Source organism: Hippichthys cyanospilos, chromosome 14 (genome assembly GCF_059441005.1).
Source record: "Hippichthys cyanospilos isolate Australia breed blue-spotted pipefish chromosome 14, RoL_Hcya_1.0, whole genome shotgun sequence".
Lineage (NCBI taxonomy): Eukaryota > Metazoa > Chordata > Actinopteri > Syngnathiformes > Syngnathidae > Hippichthys > Hippichthys cyanospilos.
This window is the reverse complement of record NC_142382.1, coordinates 7,882,490-7,901,344: the sequence shown is the minus strand read 5'-3', so window position 1 is coordinate 7,901,344 and position 18,855 is coordinate 7,882,490. Positions and strand designations below refer to the sequence as shown.

General features: G+C 39.7%; 2 protein-coding genes across 3 annotated transcripts in view; one reads left to right on the top strand and one right to left on the bottom strand.

Moving 5' to 3' along the window:
* Positions 1–12,451, top strand: part of zfyve26 (zinc finger, FYVE domain containing 26) — a 24,256-nt gene extending 11,805 nt beyond the window's left edge. The window contains exons 21-41 of the mRNA XM_088432555.1: positions 549–751; positions 816–920; positions 993–1,115; positions 1,864–2,281; positions 3,319–3,420; positions 3,503–3,690; positions 3,830–3,966; positions 4,350–4,378; positions 4,466–4,602; positions 4,691–4,911; positions 5,091–5,238; positions 5,670–5,879; positions 6,072–6,266; positions 6,697–6,894; positions 7,652–7,732; positions 7,815–7,945; positions 8,587–8,722; positions 8,851–8,910; positions 9,167–9,349; positions 9,417–9,467; positions 10,347–12,451. Coding sequence (XP_088288681.1) covers positions 549–751; positions 816–920; positions 993–1,115; positions 1,864–2,281; positions 3,319–3,420; positions 3,503–3,690; positions 3,830–3,966; positions 4,350–4,378; positions 4,466–4,602; positions 4,691–4,911; positions 5,091–5,238; positions 5,670–5,879; positions 6,072–6,266; positions 6,697–6,894; positions 7,652–7,732; positions 7,815–7,945; positions 8,587–8,722; positions 8,851–8,910; positions 9,167–9,349; positions 9,417–9,467; positions 10,347–10,574 — 3,284 coding nt within the window. The 3' untranslated portion in view covers positions 10,575–12,451. The remainder of the gene's footprint in view (positions 1–548; positions 752–815; positions 921–992; positions 1,116–1,863; positions 2,282–3,318; positions 3,421–3,502; positions 3,691–3,829; positions 3,967–4,349; positions 4,379–4,465; positions 4,603–4,690; positions 4,912–5,090; positions 5,239–5,669; positions 5,880–6,071; positions 6,267–6,696; positions 6,895–7,651; positions 7,733–7,814; positions 7,946–8,586; positions 8,723–8,850; positions 8,911–9,166; positions 9,350–9,416; positions 9,468–10,346) is intronic.
* Positions 11,699–18,855, bottom strand: rdh12 (retinol dehydrogenase 12). 2 transcript variants are annotated; one of them, XM_088432556.1, is made up of 7 exons: positions 18,697–18,855; positions 17,740–17,858; positions 17,425–17,580; positions 17,258–17,362; positions 16,990–17,199; positions 15,872–16,061; positions 11,699–14,695 (listed from the first exon to the last, which is right to left on the bottom strand). In XM_088432556.1, exons 1-7 carry the CDS (start codon positions 18,768–18,770, stop codon positions 14,593–14,595), a joined length of 957 nt encoding a protein of 318 aa, XP_088288682.1. In that variant the 5' UTR covers positions 18,771–18,855; the 3' UTR covers positions 11,699–14,592. The 2 variants fall into 2 exon arrangements, with proteins under 2 accessions (XP_088288682.1, XP_088288683.1); XM_088432557.1 differs by having other exon boundaries at positions 17,740–17,855; positions 18,697–18,849.

Genomic DNA, 18,855 nt, shown 5'->3' with positions numbered 1-18,855 from the left:
TGTTTAGTAATTTTCAACACTAAAAAGTTATTGTTTTGTCTGTAGCTATTTTGATGAACTCATTTATTACATTACTTATTACATTTAAAGTGCATTTTGCCACTTGCTGTTGACTGAAAATTAAATAACATGCTCGGGTAGCAACCAAGCAAAAATCAGCTTGCAATCATCACATGACCACACCCAAAAAACATGTCAAAATGCATTTTTAATGGTATTAATTGTTCAATGGAAAACATAATGTACATTGTAACTGAATCTTTGAAAACACAAACTGTTCTAAAAGCTTTTTTTAAAATGAATTCCACCTAAACTGGGCTTGACAAAGGTGCTATCCTGTATTCTAAGTGAATAAAGCCATTGGATCACACAGTTGGACATTTTTATTTGGACCACAAGAGAGTTCGAGTATTTCCACACCTTGGAACATTAATAATATTTTGTGTAATTGAAAGTCGAGAGCACACTATTGATGTCACCACTTCAGTCAAATATATTTGTCCAGTTTTTGTTGTTTTCTGATGATGATGATCATTTATCCCTTGAAGGTGACGAGGAAGGTGTCGGCCACCTTTTCCGGGTGCGGGATGCCAACCTGCGCGCCCGCGTAGCCCTGCGGTCCATGGAGTGTTGGCCCCTCTCGGCCTGCACAGAGCTTCTGGACTTCTGTCTGGACAATGATGACGAGGTGGAGGCCTCGCTCAGAGCTGACCTACTGCACAAAAAGAAGGAAATGGACATCTACAGCAAGGTATTGCATTTGGCCTCGGGGCTGAAAATGTAGCTCATTAACACCTTTTTTTTTCTGGTAACAGATGCTAGCTTTACAACCGCCGTTGCCTTGGGTTACATGGCAGGAACTGAGGGCGGAGTCAAAGGCTGGCTCTGAGTCCATGCTGGCCCGGATGCTTGAAGCCAAGGTGGGATGAATGCAAAAAAAAAAAAAAAAAAAAGAAAATACACATTTTGCTGAAGAAGTATGTTTTCTGCAGGCGTTTTCACTGTGTGCCCAGTGGGCCGAGCTTTATCCTGTGAGCGAGCAGTCCAGACTGCAGCTACAGACGGAGCATCTTCTCTATCTGTTGGACAACGAACAGACAGATGAAGCCTTTCAGGTACTTTCGGAGTGAACAGACATAATAAAGAAATCAGGAAACAAAAAGAGCAATTGAAAAACATAATTTTTCTCTCTGAAATATTTTTTTTTCCACAAAATAACCCCTTTCCTTGTGCAAAGCCTTTTTGCTTGGATGAAAAGTGCAGTGCCATTTGTGTCTGATATGTTGTACTTTGTCTTTAATATCATCAGTTTCAATTTTAACGCTAAATTATGTCCCAGATAACTGTCATCTAAAAAAATAAAGGCATACAATCGTTTGCAAACAAGTCACTGTAATACAATTTAGCAATACGTTGCTTCATGTTACATTTCATTTGCTCTTAATTTAAAAAGAAACTTGTTTCTCTCATGGTATTAAAAAAACATTTAATTAGATTTGCTGATACCTGCAGTAACCATGTTAAAATTTCACGTAACAACTCAAGTTTCTTCATGGAGCCCCGGTGCCACTCATACCCCATTTGAGAACTGGTGACATAAATGACACTCCACGGATGATGAATTGCTTAATCAACAACTAATCAATTAGCAAATTAATTAGTAATGTTTATTGGTAATCAACTAATTGCTTAGGACCTAAAATTGCCCAAAATAAGTTTAATTGAGAAACTAACGAACATATAAATCAATACAGTAATCATTAGTTTCAGCCCTAAACAACACCCTTACGTACGTCCAGAATCCTCACATCATTTATTTAAAAAAAAAAAAATCCTAATGATGTTCTATTGTATCCTTCTTAGCTGCTTGAGAGTCTTTCGTCTGGCCTGGACGTTTGTGAACGGGCCCTGGATCGCAGGCCTGGCCTGGCTGCCTGCCATTTCTTGGCTGACTACATGACACTGCATTTCCAGAGACATGTGTCTCCGTCGCGTCGACGCCTCATCAACACCCTCAATTTGGGCTCCAAAGTGTTGTTAGCTCTTCCACCGGCCGCTCACCAGGACTACTTCCCCCTGCTGGCGGACCCACTCCTGATGCTGGAGCAGATGCTCATGAACTTGAAGGTGGACTGGGTGGAAGCTACCGTTAGCATCCTGAGGAACCTGCTGGCCGGTCAAGAGGCAGACTTTGGCTTGGACGCCCTTGACAAGCTTCTGGCCGAGTATGCCCGCAAGGCCTTGGACTTCACATGTGCGCCTCGAGAGAGATCAAGATCTGGTAAATGATTCTGTTGAAAATGATAGAAACTGGACGTTCCAAATGCATTTATATTTTGTGCAATGAAATGGGGTTGGAATGTCTGTCATGCCATAAGGACGCGCTAAATTGTCGCCCACCGAAATCTTTCAGCCGAAAAAGCAGCTTTTTTTCCCCCTTTTTCGGCCTTTAGACAATTAAATCCAAAACGTTATGTCTGAAAAAGCATGTTGTGATGACAGAAGAAACATAAAGCGTTTCTGAATTTCCCATGAGCTCACAGGAGGAGGAGAGGGGCTATGCTGGGTATGGAAGTACTGTAAGCATTTCAGCGGGTGAAGAAAAGAAAGCACTGCCCGATTTTGTAGTTGTCCCTCGCAGCTGTGTTAGCAGAGCTAGCTTTGCGCCCTTGCAACGCCGTAATTATTGCCGTCGTGACATCGCCTAGCTACCAACGTCAACAAACTTAATACATTACCATACACAACGCTAAAAAAACACTAATCAATTACGCTGTCAAAGTTTGATATGGTACAAGTCTTAAGCTTTAGCCGCTAAATATGTATGTGGTGCATTCAAGCAAAGTTGGACGTTTCAAACTCAGATCGAAAACAAGTCTGTCAATGCGTTAAACATTAGTAAATTAAATGCGAATGTCTAAATTATGTGTCGTTCCCACCAAGATTGACATATTGGGATGTACAGTAAATACATTAAAAATAAAGAAGAAACATGCCTTTGTTTTACCTTTCTCATACAGTACAAGATATAAATAGTATAAAATTTGTTATGGTCAGAGCCACAGTTTGCAATTTTATTTTATTTTCATCATTTCCCAAACTGTGCAGGAGGCTGCTCGTGACATGCTGCTCGATTCTGAGAGACAATGTACGAAAAAAGATTTTTGTCTTCGGTTTTGGTCTTTGGTCAAGCGTTTGTCATTTTCGGTTTTTAGCTTCAGCCAAACATTGTCATTTTGGTGCACGCTTAAAAAGTCTAAGAAAACGAAATAGAAAACCTAAAGCCAGCTTTATGACTTTGGCTTGTGGCTTTTGCAGACTCTGTCATCAGCCTTCAGGACGCTCTGATGCAGTCCCCTGCTCAGGAGAGTAGCACCTTATCATCTGGTCGTCTGGACACTTCAACGCCCTCCTCTGCCAGTGAGTCTTTACTTCTTGTTTGACTTTGATCATGTGACACGCTATCACTAGCTTAACACTTTGATTGACGCTTTCCCAATAGACAGCACGCCCACGCACACCTCCTCTACTAACAGCGGCGACAGAGAGCGGGACCGAGGCTCGGCGGGGAGGAAGCGATCCTCGCCCGCTAAATTCCAGCCGCCAGAACAACCCCCGGACCGGAAGGATTGGGTACCTGACACCAAGCAGCATGTGTGCATGGTGTGCCGCCGTGAGAGATTTACCATGGTGAGCGTTCGAGCTGAAAAGTTACGAAAATAATACTAATGTTGCTATTGCCATTTAATAGGACTTTTTTTCCCCAAGGTCTACTTCAATGTATTTTTAACACAATACAAAACCGTTAACATGGCTTCTCTTTCCTCAGTTTAACCGGCGGCATCACTGCCGGCGATGCGGCCGCCTGGTGTGTCAATCTTGCTCAGAGCGCAAGATGGTCATAGAGGGATGTCCTGGTGAGGACGTCAGAGTATGTGACGAGTGTTATGCCTACTTTCACCCAGAGTGAGTATATGCAGATGCTTAGAACACCTACTTTTCTTGTTTTGAACTTTTTAAAGGATGATACCATTTTACCCATATGATATTCATGTGAATAGTGAAAGTCTTAAATTCATCCCTGAGACTTGCATAAATGTGTTCAATATCAAGATGAATCTTTAAAAGACAAAGAGAAAGATGATCTGAGAGCAATAGGGGAGGCAGAGAGATTTTTTTTTTATGTATGCAATGCCAATACCTAAATACGTTTTCATACATTGAAATGCTTAAGATAAAGAAGTACAATATCATATACATACAAACACAACATTTCTTTTTGAATTTATAATTGTATTGAATTCATATTAGTCATTTATATCTAGTCTAACTATTTCTTTTTCCTTTAGTTCTGATGACGAGCTTGAACCAAGTGAAGGTAAATAAAGATAAATTGCCTCTTTTTTTCTTTTTGTATTAAAAATGCACAGTTGTCATGTGAGGTTTGCTTTTTTTTAATGTGAAGTGGCGGGGAGCCCCTCCTTGACAGAAGAAGCCCTCGATGGCATGTTACACCTGCCTGAGATTGCCCCCAGGCAGATCAGACTCACTACCAATCCCGTGGAGAACCAGCAGTTGCGTAATGAGTTCTACTACGAGCAGGTTTGTAGGATTTCGTGAATGTAAATAATCTCGGTAGTAAAGGTCTTGAAAGCGTGGTCGCTTTACTAACTTGAGTTTATTTCTCCAGGCACCCAGTGCCCACCTGTGCGTGGCCATCTTGTCCCTGCATGGCGACCAAACGGCATGCGGCCACCAGCTCATCGACCACTGTCGCTCGCTCTCCCGCAAGCTAACCAACCCCGAGGTGGACGCCTGCCTGCTGACTGACATCATGCGCCAGCTGCTCTTCAGCGCCAAGCTCATGTTCGTCAAAGTGGGACGTAACCAGGACCTTGCTTTGTGCGACAGGTCAGGCCCTCAAACATGATAGATATTCGGATGATGTTTATTCTCACTACTATCGTTCTCTTCCTGTATAGTCAAAACTTGACAGTAGCATGGTTAACTTAATTGATTTTACACATAACAAGCACTTCAGTGTTAGCAGATGTTGTTCTTAGTTGTCTCCCCTGTTGGTGATTCTGCAGCTACATCAGCAAAGTGGATGTGCTCAAGATCCTGGTGGCAGCCAATTACAAACACATTCCCTCCCTGGACGACATCTTGGAGACCATAGCTGTCACGCGGCTCCGGAACCAGCTCTTGGAAGCAGAGTATTACCAGCTGGCAGTAGAGGTGAGAGTTGGACTAAAGTATGGATTGCTCAATATATACAGTAAAACCATACAATAATAATATAATACAATATAATGTAAAGAAATGAACAGTTTTCACTTAGAATAGTATGTCATTTTAAAAAAATGAAATTTGTGCTCTGCAAAAGTGGCATAATACTGGAACTTATTAACTTATAGGACTTACCATCCTATTTTAGACCCTGCTCAAGACCAACACAGAAAAATGATCTGAATAAAGTTTCTCAAGTTCAAAGACACATTGAACATGGCTAAAATGTTGCCATTCCTTAACTTCCAGAAAAACTGAAATGGTGAAAACTGGAATGGTGAAAAAGTTTCATACTATCTATGCTATGCCTTTGCTTAAAAAAAAAAAAAAAAAGCAGCTACCCAAGGAAATATTGTCAATGTACCACTGTGTTGTGGAAGGTGTCCACGAAAAGCGGGCTGGACCCCTGCGCCGTGTGGCAAGCGTGGGCCATGGCTTCGTTGAAGGCCGGCAGCCTGACAATGGCGCGGGAGAAGTTTGCACGCTGCCTGAAGGCCCCTGTGGACCGCAACCAGATGAACATGGGCCCCACGCTGCTGCAGGAGATTATCAAGCACCTGGAGACCACAGTCAGACCCGCCACAGCCACGGTACATGCTTCTTTTTATGTATTATGAGGCTTATGGTATTTGCGTGGTTTGTGGTCCATTATTCATAGCCATTTATGCTGCTATGGTTTAGCCCTAGGATGCCTGCCGAACAACAAGCATCCATGCTTTCATGCAACTTAACTAATTTGGCATTTTGCATAAAATTCCATTGTGACTCTGTGTCACCTGAAGTCACTGAGCGAAGACATCTTGGCGTCACTGCAAGAGCTGGAGGAGGCCCTCAGCGAAAGGTCTGAGTACTCGAGGCAATTTCTACACCAGGAGTGCCTCTACTATCTCAACGCATACGGCACTCATCTGTCGCTGGTCAGCTTCCATATGCGCCAGGACGCCTTGGTGGACGCGATCTCCTATCTCCTCAACAAGGCTAGCTTCCTCTTCCTCTTTTTTTTTTTTATTTTTTATACACAGTACATATATTTTAAACCCCTAATCCAATCTTTGCAGTCCTGAAACTCAAACCTTTGAAAAGTCAAGACCATAATTATGGTTTTAAACGCAAACCCAAGCACGAATACTTCAGTTGAAACCCTAACTCCGGCCAATGACGACTACAGATACATTTTTACAGGACTGGCAGTGAATGAGTTAATTTTGCTCATTACTATACATCAATGATATATATAAAAAAATAAATATCCTTGCATTTCATCACTTCATTTAATTTAACTCATAAGCTGCTACAGTACTACCTTGTTTGAAATGTAAAACTTTATATAAATGTAGTCAAATGCCCCATCTCGACACGTGTAGGCCAGATGGATCATATTTACCCACTTTCTCATTTCTTTCACAGGAAGCCCCAGAGGAGGTGTTTTTGGAGGGCGTGCTGCAGCCGGCCCTTGAGCGAGGTCGTCTTGGGATGCTGCAGGACGTACTGGAAAAGCTGGACCCCACCCTGGAAGCATGCAGCCGCTACTTGATCGCCTCCTGTCAATGGCTGCAGCGCCGTGGCTACTTCCACACGCTCTACCAGATCCAGCAGTTCATGAGGGTGCGACTTTCATTCTTGTGTGTTCTAGTGAGGAAAGCGCCATAAAATCACATTTAAAGTGATGGAATAGGAAAAAGAAAACATTTTGGGGTCTCCCAAAAAATGTTCTGGCATTTCAAACATATCTAACCTGATCCCCTCACAATGGCTTGAAACCTTATTTTAATCATGAACTGTGCTTGAAGCCTTTATTTTGAAACCCTAATCCAGTCTAAATTGAATCCCCAAAAATGTTTTGTAACACTAATTAATCTACATTTAACCTTGAAACTTTACCCAATTCAGTGTTTGAAATACTCACCTACCCTTGAACCTGTTGTTTGTAACCTAAATTTGTATTCAGGCCCTAATTTGAAATCTAAGCTTCGGTTGAATTTCAACCATTTTTTTACTCCTAATTATGGGCCTTAACCCGTAGTTGTAAAACCCTCATCTTGACATGAAACATCTTATATAATATTTTTTTAAATCCATACGCCAGGCCTAATACCCTAATAATGAAATCCTAACCTTGTCTTGACACCCTAATATGAAACTGTATTTTGAAACCATAACACTAGATTCAACCATGAACCTTGGCTTAATATACTCATTTTAAACCTGACCCGAACGTCTTAAAACCTTAATTTGCACTTAATAGGAAACCCCTAAACTGAGCTATCACCTTTAATTTGAAACCCAATCATTAAGCCCTTACCTTGGATTTCACCCTAGTTTGAAACCCTTTCTTCTGACCTTTAACCCTTCCCACGGACAGGATCACGTGCGTGCAGCTATGACCTGCATCCGCTTCTTCACTCATGGAGCCACTTCGTACCAACAGCTGGGTGATCAACAGGTACAGACACACACACACGCACACGCTCGGACATAAAGTAAAAGTGAAACAAGTTTCAAGAAATTGTGTGTGTATGTGTCAGCGTTGGTTGGTGCGAGCCAAAGAGCATTTGAGGACATACCTGCAGGAGCAGCAGGGTCGTAGTGGCGTTAGGAGAAAGTCATCCCAGGGAGGCTCCTTCAGGAAGATGATGTCATCAAACGACGTCTCCAGGTAGAGAGAAAAAAAATCCTCCCTAACTCCCGAAAAATCGATTGACATTTTTGTGTGTTTGCTATCCTAAGGTGTATGTTAACACAAAAGGGGAAGACAGGCTAACTACTAGCATCTATGTGGCGGATTTATAATGCTTCAAGCAATGAATACACCAACGATGCATCAACAAGTAGACAATTTAACAGCGGTGGAAATGTTTGTATTTTTGTGATCACATATGTGATTATTCTCAGCTTGTATGGCTATGGTGGTATACTGGTGTGATAGAATTAAGATAGGAAAATATATGTAATTATTTTAATTACAATGTGTACTGTCAAAAATAACATAAAGCAATTTTTTTTTGTTCATTTTGAGAGCAACTTCCTGTAGCTTAAACGCTGTTTTTGAAGATTTTTTATTGTTTGCCAAATTGCTGCTTCTGTCATCTGCTTCCATATACTATTTCAAGTTTGCACTAGCTGCAAGTGAAAAATACTAGGCCATTTGATGGCTCTTAACTTAAAAAAACGTGTACGTTTTGTTACAATTATGCCAAGTGAACATTGTACCCGCACGCATATATTCTTTATCCTCTGCAGAAAACAACTCTTATAACTTTGGCACCATTTTGTGGCATTTCTGTTTTTTGGCATCAGGCACATGAACACCATCGAACTGCAGCTGGAGGTGACCCGCTTCCTGCACCGCCGCGAGACACCGCCCACTGCTGGGTCCGGACCCCCGCCTACCTTATTTGGAGGGAGCCCCATGAAGGTGGAGGTGGCCTGCAAGGTCAGGTGCTATTTTGTTACCTAGTGCTGGCTGATAGGATCTTGAAATATAACTTCTCAGTTTTGGTTTTGTAATCTATGTTTATACATCTTCTCTCTTAGTGAATGTTCTTATTTTTGTGTTTGCAGGTGATGCTCGGTGGGAAAAACATTGAGGAAGGTTTTGGCATTGCGTATCGAGTCATACAGGTACGTTCCATTATTTATATGATTTTTGAACTCCGTAATGTATATTCAGAAATGACTCGTATGTGAATACTGAGTACCTTTTTTTTTTCTTTTCTGGCTCAGGATTAAAATAATTTGGGGTTTTTCCTTGTAGTTTTTTCTTTTTATTTATTTATTTATTTTGGCTTGACTGTTTAGCTGGTTTTAATTTATTTTTAGAGATTATTTGTTAGTTTTTATATCATGCAGTCCCACAGTAATGTGTTATATTGTGCAGGACTTCCAGCTCGAGTCACAGGCTGTGTACGTCCGTGCCGGACAGCGTCTGGTCCGCCATAGGAAATACAGTGCGGTGCGGCAGCTTCTCAAATGCGTCAGCGAGTCGGGCACGGCCACCAAGAGCGACGGCGATGCACTGATCCTCAGCTGCGTGGAGGCGGCTGATAAAGGAGCGGCCGAAGTAAGACGCAGATTCACATTCAAAAATATGACATGTTGATAGTTGTGTTTTACTTATTTTTTATCAGGCCAAAGAAGTGGAAAGTCTCATTCTGGAGACCAAGAGCACGGAAATGAAGGTAAGCTCCATTTTGATGCCACAGCTTTTCCGGAAGGTTAGGAACCATTAAACCAAACATTAATAGTGTTTGTATCTGTCTGACTTACTTTTAGCTGACTTCTGTTTGCCTCAAATAAGTTGTTGTCATTTTTATCATATACCGTAACACATTGTAATGAATCGGAAATAAAACAAAATAGAAATACGCATTCCTCTGAGCAATTACCAAAATTCCTGCAAGATCTCAAGCCAACGCACGAGTCATGTATTTTTTTTGAAGCTCTTTAAACACAGTATATGATTCACATTTTTTCAGGTTGATTCGATAATTATTCCATAAATTAACACCTTTCGCAGAGACACATACGGCGTGGTTCTTTGTTAGTTCTTATTCTTTTTTTTTTTTTTTTTAAACTTGTGCCCCTCAAACTATAACCACCCTCTCTGATTTCGAACAACTTCTACATCCTGTGGGGGGGGGTGACACTCCATAAGTTGCCATGTCAGTTATAGCTACTGACAAGGAGGAGTGTTCATTGCTGCATTTACCGTAATGCCCCTAAAAGCTCCTACAGACGCATGCAAAAAATTGCAAATACTCTCTTTGAGGGCAATGTTTTATATGTATCTTAAAAGGATTTTTTATTTTAAAAGGAATACCTATGTTTGTAGATATTTTATTCTAATTATATGTGGTTTCCAACTTAGATTTGTATGCTTAGAACACCAATATATTTAATTTTATTCACTCATTCTATTTCAGTTGAGTCAACTGTGATTTTGACTTGGTGTTTAAGTATCCTGCTGCCAGAGATTAATTACTTTTTTTTAAATTCAAATATAATATGATTTTGTCAACCCATAACGAAATAGTAAAAGTAGTTGTCATCCTCCTCAGATCAAAGCCTACCTGCTGTGTAACAAGTTGCGTCCGGCCTACCTGCTGGCCGTCAAAATGGAGGCCAGCCGGGCCGGGCCGCTGGTGCAGACGGTCCTGTTGGCGGCGGAGGGGGCTCAGGACTCTGTGATGCAGAACATTTGCCGCCAGTGGCTGCAGGAGCACCAAAACCAAGGCAACGGAAAGCAGCGAGCGGGTTCGGGACGACCCAACAACCAGGCCAGGTAACGGAAAACGTCCAACCCGATTTACGAGTAACCACTGTATTAGGTATTGAAAAAAACAAAATCATTTTATACCAAACTAGGTGACCATTTTTTTACCTAACAACACTGCCATCTGCAGTGCACTATGACGCATAATCAATTTCTACCTCAACTAAAAAGGGAAAAAATAGTCTCTACTTGCCTTAAAAAATACTTGACAAATGCATCTACAGTACAGTGTGTAGACACAAGTATTGGGACAACTACAAGAAATGCAGCGTGAAGAATTCTTAAAAGGGCCCTAAAGGTCACGTGGTAGCACCCCCAGAAAGAAGGAAAAAAAAAAATAACAGTTTCACAAATCAAAATGAAAAACACAAAATGTTTGAATTAGTTGAATGGGTTCACCATAATAGGATGCATGTAAAATGGGTGTCTGAATCCTGATCACATGTTCAGAAATCAGTTTCGGAAAATGTTCTTTTATTTTTATTATAATTATTTTTTCCATCGTTAAAGGGACACTGTGTAAGACTTAGACAGTTTTTTCATTATGGAGAGCAGGGGGTGCTGCATTTACCGTTGTCCATAGTTATGACAAACATAGCAGCCTCCGTAGAGGTGCCACCCTCCATGTAATCTAATTTAATCTACAATTATATTTTAAACATACTGTTGGTCACTAAGAACACATTTATTTGCAAGTTTTTGAAATTTGTAATCATTTAATTGATTCATTTTTAATGACAAACGGTCTAAATCTTACACAGTGTTCCTTTAAGGGCTAGAAGGTCCTCAAAATCAGGTGACAGAAAAAAATGTCATTGGGATATCCCAAATGAAAAAAAAAATCCTAATTCGGGCGGAACCTGTCATCAGGGTTTACCAATCGTTTCAAGGACTTTCTGTGAAAAAGGGGGTGTTAGCAAGTTGAATTATTTTTTGGATCACCAGCCATACTTCTGAATTAATTTGCTCAAATCACCAACCACTCATTCACTGCCAACGACGACTATATACGTCAAAGGCCCGATTTAACTGGGCTGTCAGCGAAGGAGTTACCTTATTTTTAGATTAACAATTAATGATACTAAATTATAAGAGTGATTATGGCAATAATGTTTCATAATAAGTAGGAGGCATACATTTCAATATATAACATTTTATTTCTACGAATGTCAGCAAATATTCACATTTCACTACAACAACATTCCTTGTAAATCACAATTGTCCCATCACTGGTGAGCTGATTTTTAGAACCCAGGTCCCTGGGGGGCTACACAGTGCCTGCAGGCACCATGTTGATGACACCGGAACAAAATCGTGCATTTTTGAAGATCTTCGTCCCATTACTTTTGTCCCTATGGCGAATGTAGAGTTTTAAAGTGTTTCTGTCAACTTTGAAAGAAGCAGAAGGGACTATGTTACAAAAAACATTGTGATGTGAATTCATTTTTAACCTCTGAACTATTTTTTTTTCTTGAATAAGAAAATCATTTCAATATGTCTTCAGTTGCTTTTTATGTCTGCCATGTTGTGGTTTGTTAAGATTTTCCCCTTGCTCACACTCATTTTTAAATCAACAGCTGACCTATCAATAATTTCACTTTAAAAGGGATTTTCCCTCCTTCCTTGTTGCTGCCTTTTATCGAAAGAAAAAGACACCTTTGAGATGCACCCGAGACATATTTGCACTCATATGCTCGCTGATGCACTTTATATGCAAAGTTATTAGAAATCCTAATCCTCTGTGGATGCACTTGTACAAATGACTGTTTTGATAATAATGGTGGTAATGATGATGATGATGATGATGCAAGCACAAATGATTTTTTTCTGTTTCTTTGATTTGCTGGATAATAACGATGAATAAATAAATCTGTGCCACACTTTTGTAAACATCAGCTTTACATTTGCCATGTGTGTTGCTAAGTGGATTTTGCCACTTGCTGGCAACTGAAAATGATATCAATTGCTCAGGTAATGGCCAATTATCACCTGGCTTAACTTTTTTCAGTTTAGTCATGTGATGCCTCAAAATTGAGCCATGATTGGTCATTACCTAAGCCTTGAGCAACTGTGATGTCATTTTCAATCAACAGCAAGAGGCAAAATGGACACTGCTTAGACTAGATAAAAAAATAAGCAGATTTTGTTGCTCAGATCATATACCACTAATTTAATCAGAATCCATTGTTTTTTTACGCTATTGGGGTTTCATAGAACATATTTTATCAAGGAAATTTGGGGGTTGAGAACTATTGGACATTTATTTCATTTCATTATTTTCTTCATAATTATTTTGTATAACTATTTCATAGTATAATATACGTTTTGTACATAATATATAGTAAAAACATATTTCAGATAAACTTTTTTTGTCATTTTTAATTAACGGTAGCTAATGTTATATTCAAGTGTTAAAACAATGTATTTATTGTTGGTTGTTTTAATGTATAAATCATTATAAAAATAATTTGTTTTTAGAATCAGCTGCAGTTAAAAAGTCTACACACCCTGTTCGAATTCCAGGTTTTTGATTAAATACTGTACGTGACCACGATCAACTATTTTAAAACTTTGCAACGCATCTAAAAAAAAAATGTATAATTTAGAACTTGATTACAAGTTGATCAAAGGCACTCTAAATTAGGGATGGACTGATTATCGACCGGGGCGATTATCAGGGCCGATATTTGCCATATTGGTGCATATTGGCATCAGCCTTGTTTATTAATAAAAAAAAAAAACTCTTGTCATTACGCCTCTGGTCATGCACTTTTCTGACTGTCTGTAATGGAGCCTCGTTCCTGCATTGTCCCACCCATAGCAGCATCTGATTGGGTAGCCATGCAAGAGCCAGAGCCAATCACCAGTGAAAGCCATATATGGCAGTGGTCTCACACACTCAAAGAGCATGTCAGATTAAAGAGAGTAAGAACATCTACCGAACTTTTAACGATGAACACATTGAATTTCCTTGTGTATTAAATGTGCGACGTAAATAAAATTGTCGTAAATCTCTGCTAGCCTTTTAGGTTAACCTATGCTAGTGAACAGTGGGGACCTAAGCAGCATGCAGGCTAACACCCAGCTAGCTGCTAATTGGTAACGTCATTGCCCACATTTTCGATTTAAAAAAAATTAAAGTAAAATTATTTCAACACGGATTGAAAACGCCGACTGAGGTTGAGTAACATTAAGTTTGTGGTTTGCAGGAAAGCATGTTGAGGGGATGGCGGGAGAAAAAGGTCTCATACGAGTGTGTCTGTGTGTGGCGTGTGTGCGCGTAAGCCCCAGAGGTTTTCTGTGTTGCTTGAGAGATCCCAAACAATTTGAATGAAGATAAGCGTTAGGGTTTGTCTTATTTAAAAAAATGTCCCTTTTACTGACAAAAAAAAAGGTCCCAAGCCACATCCTCACTTGTGAGGGTGTGCACACTTGTGCAACATAATCACAGTTTTTTTTTTTTAATTCTTACTTTGTTCTACAAGTCACATTAATGGTGGAAATTTTTGAAATGCTTTATCTTAGTCCCATTTATTAGTCTGCAAAAAGTGCTTCAAATGAGTGAGCGGGACTAAACGGTAACAGTTTATTTACAAGAAATGTAAACATTCAACTCTGCACGTGAACGTTAAGTGTGTTTTAAAAAGGCAAACGAACCTGACTGGTGTATAAAAGCACGCTTGTAAACTTCCGGCACACAAGGAAGGTAGTTTGTCCATCAACTACTCGAAGTATGGTTTTCTGTCATATCATAAAATAACCCTATCTTACTAATTGTTTGGAAAAAAGCCCTGTGAGACTTTGGCACACACGTGAAGCCATTTTAGCTGCAAATATGCTTACAAATAATATGAAATATCGGACAAATATGCTAAAAGCTGCTGGTCGTTTTACCCTGCATGGACCGCTCACTGTATGGCAGTATCTACATCCAGCTGCCCTTGCCTTCACATTGTTTCAGTATTTTTTTTTTATGTATATATTGGAAAAATACAATGCTATATTAATCAAATGATAGATAAAGTCTTCATTTAGTCCCACTGGATGCCGAGGAGCTCACAGCTGGCATCCCATAGACGTCGGGCGGTCTCCTCACTCCTCCCCTGGGGGGCAACGAAGGCAGGGGCGCAGTCACTGCAATGGATTTTTTTTTTTCTTTTTATCACAAATTCATTGGGGGGGGGGGGGGGGAATCTATGTGTGTTTAAAAAAAAAAAAAAAAAAGATGATTTACAAAACATAAAAAAATGGATTTACAAGTCATTCATATTAGATATTGTAAATCCATTTTTTTTCATTCATTATTTAAAAATCTGAAGTGGAAAAAATAACAGTTCAGTGTTCAAGTTTAATTTTAGCTTGATTGATAACATAATTACCGGAATTTTTCACAAGTGTATTAAAGTCATTTTCAAAATTTATTGTTTGTATTTTTTTGTTACATTATATCTTTATATACATACTCTAATAGGTAATGTTTTTATAATTGCATTAATAATTGCATTTACGTCAAATATATAAACTAATTTAAGTGTGATGTTTTATTCTCAATAGATGTATAATTTGAGAACATTTTATTTTAAAGTGTATATTAGCTTAGTGGTTCTTTAATTATTATATATGAAATGAAAAAAATACAGTTCAAGTTCAATCTTAGATTAATTATTATTTAAATTTATTGGGTTTTGCATGAAAACATTTTTAATATTCAATTGTAGTTTTTGTATTACAACATATCTTTATAATACATATTTTATTCATATTGGTTTCAATATTTTTGTCATATACTGTATAGAACTTTTTCAACTTTGCAGGTTAGTACATTTAGGTTTAAACACTTATAATCAATAAATAGATAATTTTCTGAAAATGTTATTTAAAAAAATATTTGTCTTTAAATAAAAATGAAAAAATATTAGTGATTTTTTTTCAGCTCCATTATGTATAACTTTATTATATTTTTCAATTTTCAAAAAATATTTACAAATATATTTCAGACCAGTTCAGATTTTTTTTTAGTTTAATGTAAAATCTGTAATCAATAGTTGTATAACTAATTTATTTGTGTGATTGACAGATACACACAAATATACACACTTATACACACTTACATATAAATATGTAAAATTATATTAGCACACTAATGAATACATTTACTGTAGACAGTTTTTAAAAAGTAGCATATAAACATATTTGTTCATTTAAAAGCGATTCAAATCAGATTTGCTATTCCCTAATTTTAGCACTTTAAAGTGACGAGTGTTTGTCATAGAAGAGAGGTGTGTGTGGAGTTGTTGTTGTCATAGTTACCTGAAGTGTTTCCCCGAGATGGAGTGCAGCTCCTCAGCCACGGCGCAGTAGATGCTGGTCTGGGCACCCTCGCGGGGGGTCTTCAGGAAGACGGAAAAGACGCTGAAGAAGATCATCATCAGGGTGGAGTGACGCGTCAAGTCCGAGTTGACCGTGCCGGGGTGCACCGAGTTCACTGTCACGTTGCTGCCTGGAAGAATCATCGGGCAGGTATGACGACACTCACATTTCATTGATGAGGGTGTGTGCGTGGCTCTGTGGTCTTTTAACTAGCACGGCATGGTGTGCATTTGTCTTAAATTGATGACTGCTTAGGGTGCACGTTTGTCTCACTTTGCCGAGGGCTTAAGGGAGGTATTTATTGGTTGTGAGCGAAGGAGGCTGTAACTGTATGTCTTAAGTCAGTAGTTGCTTAAAGCTGTTGCTGATTTATTTATCGTGAGGGAGGGATTTAGGTGTTTGTTTTTTACATAGCTGATTATTTGAAGGAGGTGTTTGTTTGCAGTTGTCTTTGTTGATCTTTGTCTATGAGAGGCCTCTATTTGTTTAAGTTGATTGAGGAAGGCATTTATTCCTTCATTTCCAAAACTATTTGCTCAATTGTCTTAAATTAATTTGGTCATTTCTTCAGGGAGGCCTCTATTTGTCTAGAGTTGATTACCGTATTTTCCGCACTATAAGGCGCACCGGATTATAATTAATGACATATTCTAAAGATTTTTCCATATATAAGGCGCACCAGATTATAAGGCGCACCCTCAATTAATGACATTTTAAAACTTTTTCAATCACAATTTAGTAATCCTCAAAGTAATAACAATAATAACTCAAATAATAACTCTAAACTCTCAATAGCATAATAACTCAATGTCAATATGACCAACCTTGTTCAACTGTAAACACACCAAAGAAACAGGTAAATCTTACTTTAGCAGTTTATTCCCCATCTACGAATCCCAATCTCAATATTGATCCATATATAAGGCGCACCAGCAGCTTTTTTTTAAAAAATAAGGCTTTTAGGTGCGCCTTATAGTGTGGAAAATACAGTAATTGAAGGAGGCATTTGTATCCGGAATTGACGGAAGGAAAGTAAAATAATAAAAGACATTTTGCACCTTTGAGACGTCTCGCCAGCTCTCGAGCAAAGAGCACGTTGGCCAGCTTGCTCTGACAGTATGCCAAACCGCTGTTGTAGCTTCCCTGGCTGTGCAGGTCGTGGAAGCGGATCCAGCCGAAATTGTGCGCCAGCGACGAGACCACCACGATGCGCGCCGGAGCGCTGCGCTTCAGCAAGCCCACCAGCAGTGACGTCAACAGGAAGTGACCTTGAAACAACAGGAAATAATCAGCAGGGGACGCTGACGCGCACAGTCAGATTCTCACCTAAGTGATTGACACCAATGTGCATCTCAAAGCCGTCGTTAGTTTTGGTGTAGGGACACATCATCACGCCTGCGTTGTTGATGAGGATGTGAAGTTGGTTGAAGTCTAAAGAATAATGCCAAATATCAGTCGTGGAAAAACTTCAAGGAGAGTTGATATACTTTTACCTCGAAGGAATTGTTGGGCAAAGGATTGTATGGAGCAAGTGTCGGCCAAGTCCAGCTCCCGAACTTCCACCTGCGCTTCAGGGTGCGCAACCCGTATGCTGGCCGCCGCGCCCTCACCTTTGTCCACATCCCGGCACGCCATAACCACCCTAGCTCCTGATGCATTAAAAAAAAAAAAGAAAGTAGGCTTCATCCTTTCAAGCTTTCTAACAGGTAAAATGCATTCTCTATAGGGTTTAATTACTATAAATGACGCAGCTTTGCATAAGCACAAAGCAGTTCACAGTGCAAATCCAGTCCTTATTAAAAGGTTACCTCTAGTGGCCAGGTCCAGAGCAGTCTCCTTCCCAATGCCGGTGTTAGCGCCAGTGATGAGTACCGTCTTCCCGTCCAGACGAGCAGATGACGTGCACACACCTCCTGCTGCATATCTTCTGTGGGAAACATCCATACGGCATAGTATCAAATTATGTTCGGAAACGTGTTGCTATATTTTGCTGTATCTGCCTGCCGTGTAGCTATGGAGCTAGCTAACCAGCTAGCTAGCTAATGAGCTAGCTACCCAACTTGGGGTTAATGTTTTATGGATAATGGAGGAGAAACTCCTCAAATGAAAGCGGTTCCAGTCGAAATAGTGTGCCAACGACGAGACCGCCACAATGTTTACAGGATATATATACTGTGTGTTTTTGTTTTGTTTTGTTTTTTTACCATATTTTTGTACAATTAATGGGGAACACTTTGTGTAAAATGACCCAGATTTACAAAACCTAGAAAAAAAAATGTATTATTTCTCCCCCCCCAATTTTTTTATTATCATGGTTTTCCTTAAACCTTGTAATACATTTCCTTAAACCTTGTTAATACATTTCTAAAAAGTTTTGAGCCCCCTTCCAAAATATATGGTCGGCTTAATTATTCACGCGCGCTGCGTGGGCGAAATCAAGAGGTACGAGCACACCATGGCGTGCGGCGAGCTCGTGACCAATGGCGCAGCTGGCCACGGTTTACAGATGTTGTTCCCGCCCACGCGCAGCCTCCCGATTGGCCCGAACGGTGTCGATCCACGCCCCCGTAATATTCGATCGCATAGATTCTCAATTGGAGATCGATATCGCGTGAAATTAGAACGAAAACACAAAACGTAAATTATTATTTATTTCGGCGTGGATCTCCCTTGCTGTGCTAATGCTGAACGAAATGTGCCAAACGTGCGCAAAATACGTGCTTTCACACGACTCCATGTCAAAACGTCTAAAGATTGGTTCTTACCGTATGTGAGGAGCGAATAAAACTACCAGAAATGTCACCGCTGCTAGACCGGCGAAGAGTAAGAAAAGCCACATCGTTGTAGCACGGGGGATGCTGCAGGAGGCTCTTGCTCGTACAACAGCTGATGTGTGGAAGAAAAAAAAAGGCTCAAGTGGAGCA

Excerpts from the sequence above, each read along its gene's own strand:
- rdh12 (XM_088432556.1), bottom strand. The coding sequence starts at position 18,770 with ATGTGGCTTTTCTTACTCTTCGCCGGTCTAGCAGCGGTGACATTTCTG. Across the intron at positions 16,062-16,989 it reads GCTGGCGAGACGTCTCAAAG|GCAGCAACGTGACAGTGAAC; the intron begins GTGCAAAATGTC and ends TGATTCTTCCAG. Across the intron at positions 14,696-15,871 it reads ATCTCGGGGAAACACTTCAG|TGACTGCGCCCCTGCCTTCG; the intron begins GTAACTATGACA and ends AATCCATTGCAG.